This window comes from Cetorhinus maximus, chromosome 33 (assembly GCF_964194155.1).
Source record: "Cetorhinus maximus chromosome 33, sCetMax3.hap1.1, whole genome shotgun sequence".
Taxonomy (NCBI): domain Eukaryota; kingdom Metazoa; phylum Chordata; class Chondrichthyes; order Lamniformes; family Cetorhinidae; genus Cetorhinus; species Cetorhinus maximus.
Window position 1 is genome coordinate 12,627,408 of NC_135911.1, and position 11,691 is coordinate 12,639,098.

At 49.6% G+C, this 11,691-nt stretch overlaps 2 protein-coding genes across 2 annotated transcripts in view; one reads left to right on the forward strand and one right to left on the reverse strand.

The window, feature by feature from the left end:
• Positions 1-698, reverse strand: part of LOC144671565 (V-set domain-containing T-cell activation inhibitor 1-like) — a 53,886-nt gene extending 53,188 nt beyond the window's left edge. The window contains exon 1 of the mRNA XM_078533518.1: positions 625-698. Within this exon, the coding sequence (XP_078389644.1) occupies positions 625-698 (74 nt within the window). The remainder of the gene's footprint in view (positions 1-624) is intronic.
• Positions 699-6,233: 5,535 nt separating this feature from the next.
• On the forward strand, positions 6,234-11,355 carry LOC144671586 (protein BTG3-like). Its single transcript, XM_078533545.1, has 4 exons — positions 6,234-6,406; positions 8,698-8,835; positions 9,492-9,699; positions 11,016-11,355. Exons 1-4 carry the CDS (start codon positions 6,234-6,236, stop codon positions 11,217-11,219), a joined length of 723 nt encoding a protein of 240 aa, XP_078389671.1. The 3' UTR covers positions 11,220-11,355.
• The last annotated feature ends 336 nt before the right edge of the window (positions 11,356-11,691 follow it).

The window sequence follows — 11,691 nt, forward strand, 5'->3', positions numbered from 1 at the left end:
TTTCGAGTCTTCATGACCCTTCGGCAGAACCCAACAAAAACCCAACACATTTCTAAAACAAAAACAGAAATACCTGGAAAAACTTTCTCCAGGTATTCCTGTTTTTGTTTTGGATTTCCAGCATCCACAGTTCTTTCCTTTGACCATCACATTTCTACATCTCTTCAGCTCTGGAGAAGAGCCATACGGACTTAAAATGTTAACTCTGTCTTTTCTCTGCGCAGCGCACTGACAAACCTCCTGAGTTTTTCTAGCACGTTCTGTTTCTGCCAGGAGACACGTTGGATGTGCCCCCAAATCTGGTGCGAATACTGGGGGTTGGCCAGAATATCGGGAGCGCCCACCACCCAGTAACATTTAATGATTTGAGGTTGTCTCGGTCGGTCTGTTCCCTTTCTAGTGTTCACTTCTTAAACAGTTAAATCCTCAAGACGGCGGTGATGTCAACTCTGGAGGGTGGATGAGAAGCAACTCAGTTCAACGTACATCCTGGTTACCGTGTAATATAACTCACACGGAAAAAGTAGACAATATACCAGGGAACAGCTCCCTTAAGCTCAGAAGTCACAGTACAGTCGGGAGTCCAACATCTACAGACACCTTGTCGGATCAGCTCCAGCCTACAATAAGTCAGGCTGTTTGGAATCGATAACTGTAATCGTCACTATACGATTGATGCCTGAGTAATAACCTTGCATTTGGACTATACACTCGAGCCTGAATCACGAGGAGTTATTTAACTGCATGCGCAGGTTTCCCCCAACACCTTCAGAGTGCAAATAAGACCACACAGTGGGAGTTGCCCCCGCAGGTTAGCAAGGCAAGGCAAAAATCAAACCAAAAACTAGGGATTATTTCTGGAGGGATAGAATTGAAAAGTAGGGAAGTGACGGTAAGCCTGCATCAAAACTTGTTTGGACAGCACTCAGATTACCACGAGCAGTTCTGGTCACCATATTACAGAAAGGACATCGAGATACTGGAGAGGGAAGATTTACAATGATGATCCCAGAAATGTGAGGGTAAACTCACATGAGTTTATATGAGGACAGGATGGACGGGCTGGGTCTTTGTTCTCTAGAAAAGAGAAGGCTGAGGGGGGTGACCTCATCGAGGTATTTAAAATTCAGAAAGGTTTGGATGGAGTGGATACAGAGGGAGTGTTTCCTCTGGTGGGAGGGGAGACCAGAACTAGGGGTCATCCATATAAGATCGTCACTAATAAATCCAATGGGCAATTCCGGAGAAACGTCTTTACCCAGAGAGTGGGGGGAATGTGGAACTCGCTCCCACATGGAGTGGTCGAAGTGAATAGTGTCGATGTAGTTAAGGGTGAAGCAGGATAAACACATGAGGGAGAAAGGAATAGAAGGATATGGCGATGGGGTGAGATGGGGTGAGATGGGAGGAGGCTCGTGTGGAGCAGAAACACCAGCACGGAGCAGATGGGCTGAATGGCCTGTTTCTGTGCCGCATATATGAAATCCTGTGTCATCAAATCCTGTCTATGTCACTGTACAAAGTGCCTTCTCTTATCCAGGAGTAACGGAGCGAGTTTTAATTCTGTTCCCCTTGGGATCAAACCCCAGGTTTTCCAGAAAATGAAACCAGTGACCAGGCTGACATCAATAAATTCCTTTAAATGTACAATACAGGCTCTGCCCATGGTGTCAAGATAAGGCAATGGCAGAGAGTGTGGGGATGAGGTGGAATTGAAGAGAGAGGGAGCATCCTCACTAACACTGTGCCTTTGTGTAAGATACCCTTGGTTGTGTATACATGCACATGTAGGATTAAGATTGACCTAAACTCATGGTAAACAAAGGACTTGCATTTCTCTAGCGCCTTTCCCCCACCTCAGGACATCCCGAAGCATTTCACAGCCAGTGAAGGATTTCTTTTGCAGTGAGCTCACTGTTATAAGAAACACAGCAGCACACAGCAAGATCCCACAAACAGCAATGTGATTATGGCCCCAGACCATCTGCTTTTTTACTGATGTTGTTGGAGGTATAAATATTGGCCCCCAAGAAACCAGGAGAGCTCCCCCCTGCTCTTCTTCCAAATAGAGGCCATGGGATGTTTTACACTCACCTGAGAGGGCAGACGGGGGTTTAATGTCTCATCTGAAAGATGACAAATCTGACAAGGCAGCGTTTCCTTGGTACAGGCCCTCCGACAGTGCAGCACTCCCTCAGTACTGACCCTCCGACAGTGCAGCACTCGCTCAGTACTGACCCTCCGACAGTGCGGCACTCCATCAGTACTGCCCCTCCGACAGTGCGGCACTCCCTCAGTACTGACCCTCCTACAGTGCGGCACTCCCTCAGTACTGACACTCCGACAGTGCGGCACTCCCTCAGTACTGACTCTCCGACAGTGCAGCACTCCCTCAGTACTGACGGGGTGCTGCAGTACGGAGGGTCAGTACTGAGGGGTTGCTGCACTGTCGGAGGGTCAGTACTGAGGGGGTGCTGCACTGTCGGAGGGTCAGTACTGAGTGGGTGCTGCACTGTCGGAGGGTCAGTACTGAGGGAGTGCCGCACTGTCGGAGGGTCAGTACTGAGGGAGTGCCGCACTGTCGGAGGGTCAGTACTGAGGGTGTGCCGCACTGTCGGAGGGTCACTACTGAGGGCGTGCTGCACTGTCGGAGGGTCAGTACTGAGGGGGTGCTGCACTGCCTGAGGTGCCGTCTTTCAGATGAGACATTAAAGCTGGGCCCCGTCTGCCGTCTCAGGTGGGTGTAAAAGATCCCATGGGCATTATGTTTAAGAAGAGTGGGGGGTGGGGGGGGGGGTTCTCCCCATGTCCTGGAACCAAAACCACTAAAAAGAAACTGATGACCTGGGTTATCCTCAGATTGATGAAGGATCTTGCTGTGTGCAAATTGGCTACCGGTTTCCCTGCATTACAACAGTGAGCAGAGTTCAGAAATTAAAGCACTTCATTGTTTGGGGCCATAAAGCGCGATGGGACGCCCTGAGGCGGTGAGCGGCGCTAGATAAATGCATGTCCCCCTTTCACTTATTCTTGCTGCTTAACAGTGGCGAAGGCGCCTTTAAGAAGTGGGCGGGGCGCGGCTGACGTCAGCCCCTGCCTTCTATGGTCATTGATGTGTGTCGGAAGGGACGTCCTCTCGTTGGCTGGGGACACAGTTTGAATCATCTTCTTGATGTAAATTTCTGGGAATGAGTGAGGGCAGTTTGATAAAATCTCTCACACGTTTTGCAGCCACAAGTCTGGACGTGAATCGAGGAGGCGAAAGCATCTCTGGTGAGTAGAGATTTAAATATATATAATATATATATGTAGACATATATTAGTGAACAAAACAACAGGAAACAAGTTTAGAAAAGTTTTTCAGAAGTTGGCCTTAAACTTTTTCCTGCCAGAGAAGTGTTGGTTTGCAATTGGCTATCAAATGGTAAGTAACCTGGTTACTTACATCTGTAAGTCTCTTTTTTTTTAAACCATGTTGCAGGAGAAAATATCTTTTTTCAGAGTTAGTTGGTGAGCTTTTTAAAGTTGTGCCTGTTGATGGAAGGTGCCACAATCACTTTTTCTTCCGAACTGAACTTTGAGCGGCACACGAAACAAAAACAGAAAATAGCTGGGAAAACCCATCAAGTCTGAGCACATCTCTGGCGGGAGAGAGAGAGAGAGATCAAGAGTTAACGTTTCGGGCCAGCGGGTCAGTTTAATGTGCTGTGTCCCAACGCTGAATACAAACTCTCTGTCTCTGCCGCCACGGGTTGATTTTAGGGACCATCGAACAATCGGCACTGTCTCCAGGAGAGGAGGTTGGGAGACATAAGCAGAATTGATGGCCGCGTTAGAGGAATGATATACTTTCTCAGTGGGGGAGTGGGTTTCGTTAAGGCACAGTTCATGGTTCAGCACCTCCCCACTTTTTTTTTTAGAAAAGGTGATGTTTTTGAGATGGTCCCTTAGGTGAACACGCGGACTTGGTTTCCAGTTTTGAAGTTTATACTGTGTTGCTTGTAGTTTGTAAGAGTGATTGATTGATTCATTCGGGATCACTCAGGGTGGATGGGTTGCTGCCAGCTCTGGTGGGTGGGGGTCGGGGGATGGGGGCGCGGGTCTGAAGAGTTCGAAATGAAAGTTAGATATTGGTGTGTGTTTGGGGAATCCCAATTTTTGAGTCCAGGAGAGTGTGTGTGTGAGAGAGAGAGAGAGCGTGTGTACGTGTGAGAGAGAGTATGTGTGTGTGTGAGAGAGAGAGATGTGTGTGAGAGAGAGTGAGTGTGTGAGAGAGAGAGAGCGTGTGTGTGAGAGAGAGTGTGTGAGAGAGAGTGAGAGTGTGTGTGTGTGTGAGAGAGTATGTGTGTGTGTGAGAGAGAGAGTGTGTTTATTAAATTCCTTCTATTTGATGCTGTACTTTTGGGAGTTATTTTCTCCCAGGGAGGAACAGGAGAGAGTTGGTTTTCTTTTACTCGGCCCCTCAGGAAGTGTTAGCTCCGCCCTGCAATTGGAAAAACAAAAATGCCCCCGTGTGACCTGAAGACTGAGGGTAGTTGCGGTTTCTGTGGGGCCTGTAATGGACACTGGGGGAGGATGTTTGATATGGACACCTTCCTGGACAGTGGCACCAGAGTTACTCAAGGAAAGTAGCGCTTTTCCCCACCTCAGGACGTCCCAAAGCCTTTCACAGCTAACGAAGGACCTTTTTTTTTGTGTGTGAGCTCACTGTTGTAATGTAGGAAACGCAGACAATTTACGCACAGCAAGATCCCACAAACAGCAATGTGATAATGACTCAGATCATCTGGGTTTTTTTTTTAGTGATGTTGTTTAAGGGATAAATATTGGCCCCAGGACCACGGGGAGAACTCCCCCCACCCCCACCCCCCCCCCCCCCTCCACCCCACCCCCTGCTCTTCTTCCAAATAGTGGCCGTGGGATCTCCCCGCGACGCCTCCCTTGGCCGAATGTCAGTCTGGATTGTGAGCTCCTGGTCTTTGTACTGGGAGGCTGGTGCCCACAACCCTGTGAGTCAGAAGTAAGTGTGCGACGGACTGAGACACTGACTCACTTTGCTGGGCCGACAGGGCTTCCATGGAGCTTGTGTCTCTGAATCCACCGCAGTTAGAAACAAAACAACATGTTTACAAAAATCAGCTGTTTCACCTGAGGACAGTTTTAACAATCTGAAGGATGGCAGACTTCAGTGCAATTTGGATGTGAGATTGACTCTCACTTTTACTGTTTTACGCTCGGACATTGAATGCAAAGTGTTCTGTCCGAGAGAGGGATGTCCTTCTCCTGCTGTGTGACTATGAACAACATCTGGAGTAAGGACTGGCTCCTTGTCCCTGTCTCCACGTCCTCCCATTTACCTTTATAACGTTTTCCGTTTCAATGTTGTGGGGCTAATATTCACCCCAATGAATATCGCTGTCAAATAAAAATCGGATCTGGGTGACTATCGCATTGTCCTTTGTGGGATCTTGCTGTGCGCAAATTGGCTTTTGCTTTTCCCCCCATTACGATGGTGACCCCCACTTCATAAATGGAAGGGAGTCATTTGGCTGTGAGGCTCCTTGGGATATCTTGCAGCGGTTAAAGGCGTTACAGAAATGTGAGTTCTTCACCGGATATACAGCAGGCCATTCGGCCCATCTGCTCCGTGCCGGTGTTTCTGCTCCACACGAACCTCCTCCCACCCACCCCCCTCTCTCCATCTCACCCCATCACCCTATCCTTCCATTCCTTTCTCCCTCATGTGTTTATCCAGCTTCCCCCTTAAATACATCGATACTATTCACCTCCACCACTCCCTGTGGGAGCGAGTTCCACATTCTCCCCACTCTCTGGGTAAAGAGGTTTCTCCTGAATTCCCCATTGGGTTTATTAGTGATGATCTTATATCGATGGTCCCTAGTTCTGGTCTCCCCCACACACAAGAGGAAACAGTCTGTCTGTATCCAGGTGCGTGTTCCAGAAGGGTCTTGTCAGCAATGCCTACCACAGTCAAATAGCTCGCCAGCCAGCACTATTGTGGGAGGGCAGGTAAAAGAGTTGCTGGTGGTGGGGGTGGGATGTTGTTGACACAAAGGGGTCATTCCAGCAGCCAGACCATGATCTCTATATTCCATCACCCTTCTCCCCACCCCCCTCCCTCACCCAACCCCAACATCCCCGACTGTAACACACTCTGAACAGGTTAATCTCTAAACACCCCCACCTTCCCCCCGCAGATACACCAGGAGACGATGAAGGAGGAGATCGGAGCCGGAGTGTCCTTCCTGGTCAGCATGGTCAGGAATCGCAGCAGGCTACATCAGGAAAAGATCGAGGAGTTTGGGGAGAAGCTCACTGCGATACTGTACCGAAAATACCAGAATCACTGGTACCCAGCCAATCCCAGCAAAGGACAAGCATACAGGTAAGCAAACAGCAGAGCTGCCCAGTACACTGGCTAGAATATTACAGCACAGAAACGGGCCATTCAGCCCATCTGCTCCATGCCAGTGTTTCTGCTCCACACGAGCCTCCTCCCACCCCCTGTTCATCTCACCCCATCACCATATCCTTCTATTCCTTGCCCCCCGCCCCCCCATGTTTTTATCCAGCTTCCCCCTGAAAGAGCATAAAATATTGGACAGCACACCAGGGAGGACCCTCCTCACTATTTCTTGCATTGTGCTGAGGGACATTGTCCATCCACTTGCGAGAGCAGATGGAACAAGTCCTGGGTTTGAGTCTCCACCCCAGAGACTTCAGCCCCATAATCCAGGCCGACACTCCACAGCGCCAGTGCCGAGGGGGCGCCGCGCTGTCAGAGGGTCGGTGCCAAAGGAGATGCTGGCCTTCAGGTGAAACTTTAAACCAAAGTTCCCGTCTGCCTCCTTGGTGGGTGTAAATGATCCCACGGCCACTATTTGGAAGAGGAGCAGGGGGAAGGTCCTGGGGCCAATATTTACCCCTCAACCAACATCACTAAAAAAACAGATGATCTGGGTCATTAACACAATAATGTTTGTGGGAGCTTGCTGTGCACAAATTGGCCGCCATGTCTCCGACATTACACAGTGAACATACTTTTGAATAAGTATTTCATTGGCTGTGAGAGGTTTTGGGACATCCTGGGGTGGTGAAGGCGCCAGAGAAATGCAAGTCTTTGTTTTGAAAAAAGCAAAAAACTGCAGATGCTGGAAATCCAAAACAAAAACAAAAATACCTGGAAAAACTCAGCAGGTCTGGCAGCATCTGCGGAGAGGAAAACAGTTAATGTTTCGAGTCCGTATGATTCTTCAACAGAACTAAGGAAAAATAGAAAAGAGGTGAAATATAAGGAGGTTTAAGAGGGGGTGGGACAGGTACAGCTGGATAGAGGGCCAGTGATAAGGTGGAGATAACCAAAAGATGTCATAGACTAAAGGGCAAAGAGGTGGTGACAGTGGTGATATTATCTAAGGGATGTGCTAATGGGGACATTAAGGGTAGAAAGCAGGACGAGCAAGGTACCAGGTAGCCCTAGTGGGGGTGGGGTGGGGGGAAGGGATCGAAATAGGCTAGAAGGTAAGAGATAAAACAATTGATGGAAATACATTTAAAAATAATGGAAATAGGTGGGAAAAGAAAAATCTATATAAATTATTGGAGAAAAGGGGGATCGGAAAGGCGGTGGGGATGGAGGAGAGAGTTCATTGATTGTCTTTGTTTTGAAAGTTGCTCGAAGTTGTCCCTGCAATACCGCCCTTTACCCACCTGGTGGCGCCGCTGCTCAGTTTTAAATTTGGATGAGCAGCTGAACCGCTTAAAGCCCCTTTAAAGCTGAGACAATGAAATTTTAGGGGCATCTTAAAGGAAGGGAGATGGAGGTGGAGAGGTCTCGGGAGGGAATTCCAGAGTTTAGGGCCCCAGGCAGCTGAAGGCACGGCCACCAATGGTGGAGCGATGGAAATCAGGGGATGCTCAAGGGGCTGCAATTGGAGGAAGGCAGAGATTTTGGAGGGTTGTCGGTCTGGAGGAGGTTCCAGAGATAGGGAGGGTTATAGAAACTTGGAGGAAGTTACAGAGATAGGGAGGGTTGTAGGGACTGGAGGAGGTTACAGAGATAAGGAGGGTTGTAGGGGCTGGTGGAGGTTACAGGGATAGAGAGGGTTATAGAAGCTGGAGGAGGTTACAGAGATAGGGAGGGTTGTAGGGACTGGAGGAGGTTACTGAGATAGGGAGGGTTGTAGGGACTGGAGGAGGTTACAGAGATAGGGAGGGTTGTAGGGACTGGAGGAGGTTACAGAGATGGGGAGGGTTGTAGGGGCTGGAGGAGGTTACAGAGATAGGGAGGGTTGTAGGGACTGGAGGAGGTTACAGAGATAGGGAGGGTTGTAGGGACTGGAGGAGGTTACAGAGATGGGGAGAGTTGTAGGGACTGGAGGAGGTTACAGAGATAGGGAGGGTTGTAGGGACTGGATGAGGTTACAGAGATGGGGAGGGTTGTAGGGACTGGAGGAGGTTACAGAGATAGGGAGGGTTGTGGGGACAGTTTTGAAAACAAGGATGAAAGTTTTAAAATGGAGGCGTTGTTGGACTGGGAGCTAATGTATGTCAGTGAGTGACGGGGTGAAGGCTGAACAGGACTTGGTACAACTTGGGAAAAGGGCCAGTAGGGTTCTGGATGGTCTAATGTCTGTCCTCTTGGATCCTTCAGTATATTTTTTCTCTCCCTGGTAGATGCATTCGGATAAACAGGAAACATAAAGCAGACCCATCCTTGTTGCTCGCTTGTCAAGACTGTGATCTGGAATATAACCAGTTGAGACTGCCCAAAGAGATTACGTTGTGGATTGATCCCCAGGAGGTGTGCTGCAGGTAAGTCTTCACCTGGATGGTTTAGCAACACAGTCACCGCAGAGACAAACACAAGGAGCTCATCTGGAGAATTGTGTCCGATTCCGACTGCCTCACACTTTCGGAGGGAAGGCGAGGCCTTGGGGAGGGTGAGGGGGAGATTGACTCGAATGGCGCCAGGGAAGAGGGACTTCAGTTCATGTGGAGAGACTGGAGAAGCTGGGATTGTTCTCCTTAGAGCAGAGAAGGTTAAGGGGGAGATTGAATCGAGATGTTCAAAATCATGAGGGGGTTTGGATAGAGTCAATAAGGAGAAAGTGTTTCCAGTGGCAGGAGGGTCGGTAACCAGAGGGACACAGATTGAAGGGAATCGGAACCAGAGGGGGAGATGAGAATTTTTTTTACACAGCGAGTTGTTGTGATCTGGAAGGCGCTGCCTGAAAGGGGGGTGGATGCAGATTCAACAGGAACTTCCAAAGGGGGAATTGTGTCTGTCTGTCTCTCTCTCTCACTGCTGTGCTCTCTGTCTCTCCTTCACTGTACGGTAAACCTTCCCTCGGCTGTGTTCTGCCAGTTTGTGTGGGTGTTTGTTGTTTATACCAGGTTGTTAGTGGCTGTGTCTCGCGTGTTGCTGCCTGACCCGATTCCCACTAAATCTTCATTTGAAATTCCTGCAGGTGTAGTGATGGGAGTCTGCCTTTCACTGTCGCTCAGTTTGGACAAGACTCCAGGAGGGCGGCGTCGTTAGACTCTGAGCAAGGCAGCGCGTCCTCGGAGTGCAGCACACCTGACTGCCACTCGGAGACTTCGTCAGATGAAGGGGAACATGCCAAAGGTCAAACAGTGAAGGAAACTGCAGCAAAAACAGCTGAAGCTACTGGCAAGGTAAAGAGAACATTGAGCACCCAGTGCTGGGAGGGGTCGGAGTGAATGGTTCCAATACTCTCCGGGCCGATCTCCCACCTTCTACCCCTGGAAACTCATCAAAAACTCAACTGCCCCCAGACCCAACTCACATTGAGTCCCGTTCACCCATCACTATCCTGTCGCTCACTGACCTACACTGGCTCCTGGTCCAGCAACACCTCCGTTTTTAAAAAAAAATCTCATCCTTATTTCAAATCCTTCCTCACCCCTCCCTATTTCTATAAACCCCTGGAACCCTCCCTATCTCCGTAATCTCCACCAGCCCCTACAACCCTATCTCTGTAACCTCCTCCAGCACCTACAACCCTATCTCTGTAACCTCCTCCAGCCCCTACAACCCTATCTCTGTAACCTCCTCCAGCCCCTACAACCCTCCCTATCACCATAACCTCCTCCAGCCCTAACCCTCCCTATCTCCTTAATCTCCACCAGCCCCTACAACCCTATCTCTGTAACCTCCTCCAGCCCCTACAACCCTATCTCTGTAACCTCCTCCAGCCCCTACAACCCTCCCTATCACCATAACCTCCTCCAGCCCCAACCCTCCCTATCTCCATAATCTCCTCCAGCCCCTACAACCCTATCTCTGTAACCTCCTCCAGCCCCTACAACCCTCCCTATCACCATAACCTCCTCCAGCCCCAACCCGCCCTATCTCCGTAATCTCCTCCAGCCCCTACAACCCTATCTCTTTTACCTTTTACCTTTTCCAGCCCCTACAACCCTCCCTATCTCTGTAACCTCCTCCAGCCCCTACAACCCTATCTCAGTAACCTCCTCCAGCCCCTACAACCCTCCCTATCTCCGTAATCTCCTCCAGCCCCTACAACCCTCCCTATCTCTGTAACCTCTTCCAGCCCCTACAACCCTCCGAGATCTCTGCGCTCCTCCAATTCTGGCCTCTTGACCATCCCCCGCTTCCCATCGCTCTGCCATTGGCGGCCATGTCATCAGCTGCCTGGGGGCCCTAAGCTCTGGAATTCCCTCCCTAAACTCACTCACTCCCTCCCGAACACAGTCTGTCTCTCTTTCTATCTGTGGGAACTGGCTGTGCAATTGTTGGCTGCCCACATTTCCTCTATTTACAACAGTGACCACACTTCAAATAAATTACTTCATTGGCTGTGAAACACTTTGGGACGTCCTGAGGTGGGGAAAGGCGCTAGAGAAATGCAAGTCCTTGCACATGGCCTGTGGAGACGGGGCTGGGGATTAAATGGAGCTTGTGTGTTTGATTTGTCATGTTTAATTGATTCAATAATTTTATCCATTAGGTTTCTGGAAGTTTCTCCCAGTGCACTTCTGCGTGGCCTCTGTACCCTCACAAGCCGGTGCAGTATGCCACATTCTACCAACCCGTCCCCCTCATCAGCTACTACTTGATACCCGGACTGGACAAGGCCCTGCAACCTCCCCCAGGCTTCCTCCTGCCTCAGGTGCAGGCCCACTGCTCGAAGATCGGCAAAAGGCACAAGTGATGAAGGTCCTGGCTAGCAGAGGGATCGGATACCTCGCTCACACTGAGCTGTGCCAACCCTGTGCTTAACTGCTCCATTCTAACACCCATGGGCATGTTTGCAAGTGGCTGAGCTGTGTGTGTGTGAGCGCGGTGTGTGTGTGTGTGTGAGCGAGGTGTGTGTGTGTGTGTGTGAGCGCGGTGTGCATGTGTGAGCGAGGTGTGTGTGTGTGAATGAGTCAGAGTGAAATGTTGCTGTATATAACATTCACTACTCACGTGTGTGTGTAAGGCCCACACTGCCTATGTGTGTTTGTCGTGTTTACACTGCTGCTCCTGTGGGTCTGTGTATACTTTATATATAATTGAAGCCGTCTCTGTATTATTAATCTGTACTAAAAACTCAGGTATCTTTGAAAATATGAGGTGTGTCCACATTGCCTGACAGGTGATTGTTATTTATCATGTTTACAGGGGGAGTGTGTGAAATACCC

What these genes read in the sequence shown, in the direction of transcription:
- LOC144671586 (XM_078533545.1), top strand. Translation starts at nt 6,234, where the DNA reads ATGAAGGAGGAGATCGGAGCCGGAGTGTCCTTCCTGGTCAGCATGGTC. An exon ending in CCCCAGGAGGTGTGCTGCAG is followed by an intron (nt 8,836 to 9,491) that starts GTAAGTCTTCAC and finishes AAATTCCTGCAG; the next exon opens with GTGTAGTGATGGGAGTCTGC. An exon ending in CAGCTGAAGCTACTGGCAAG is followed by an intron (nt 9,700 to 11,015) that starts GTAAAGAGAACA and finishes TTTATCCATTAG; the next exon opens with GTTTCTGGAAGTTTCTCCCA.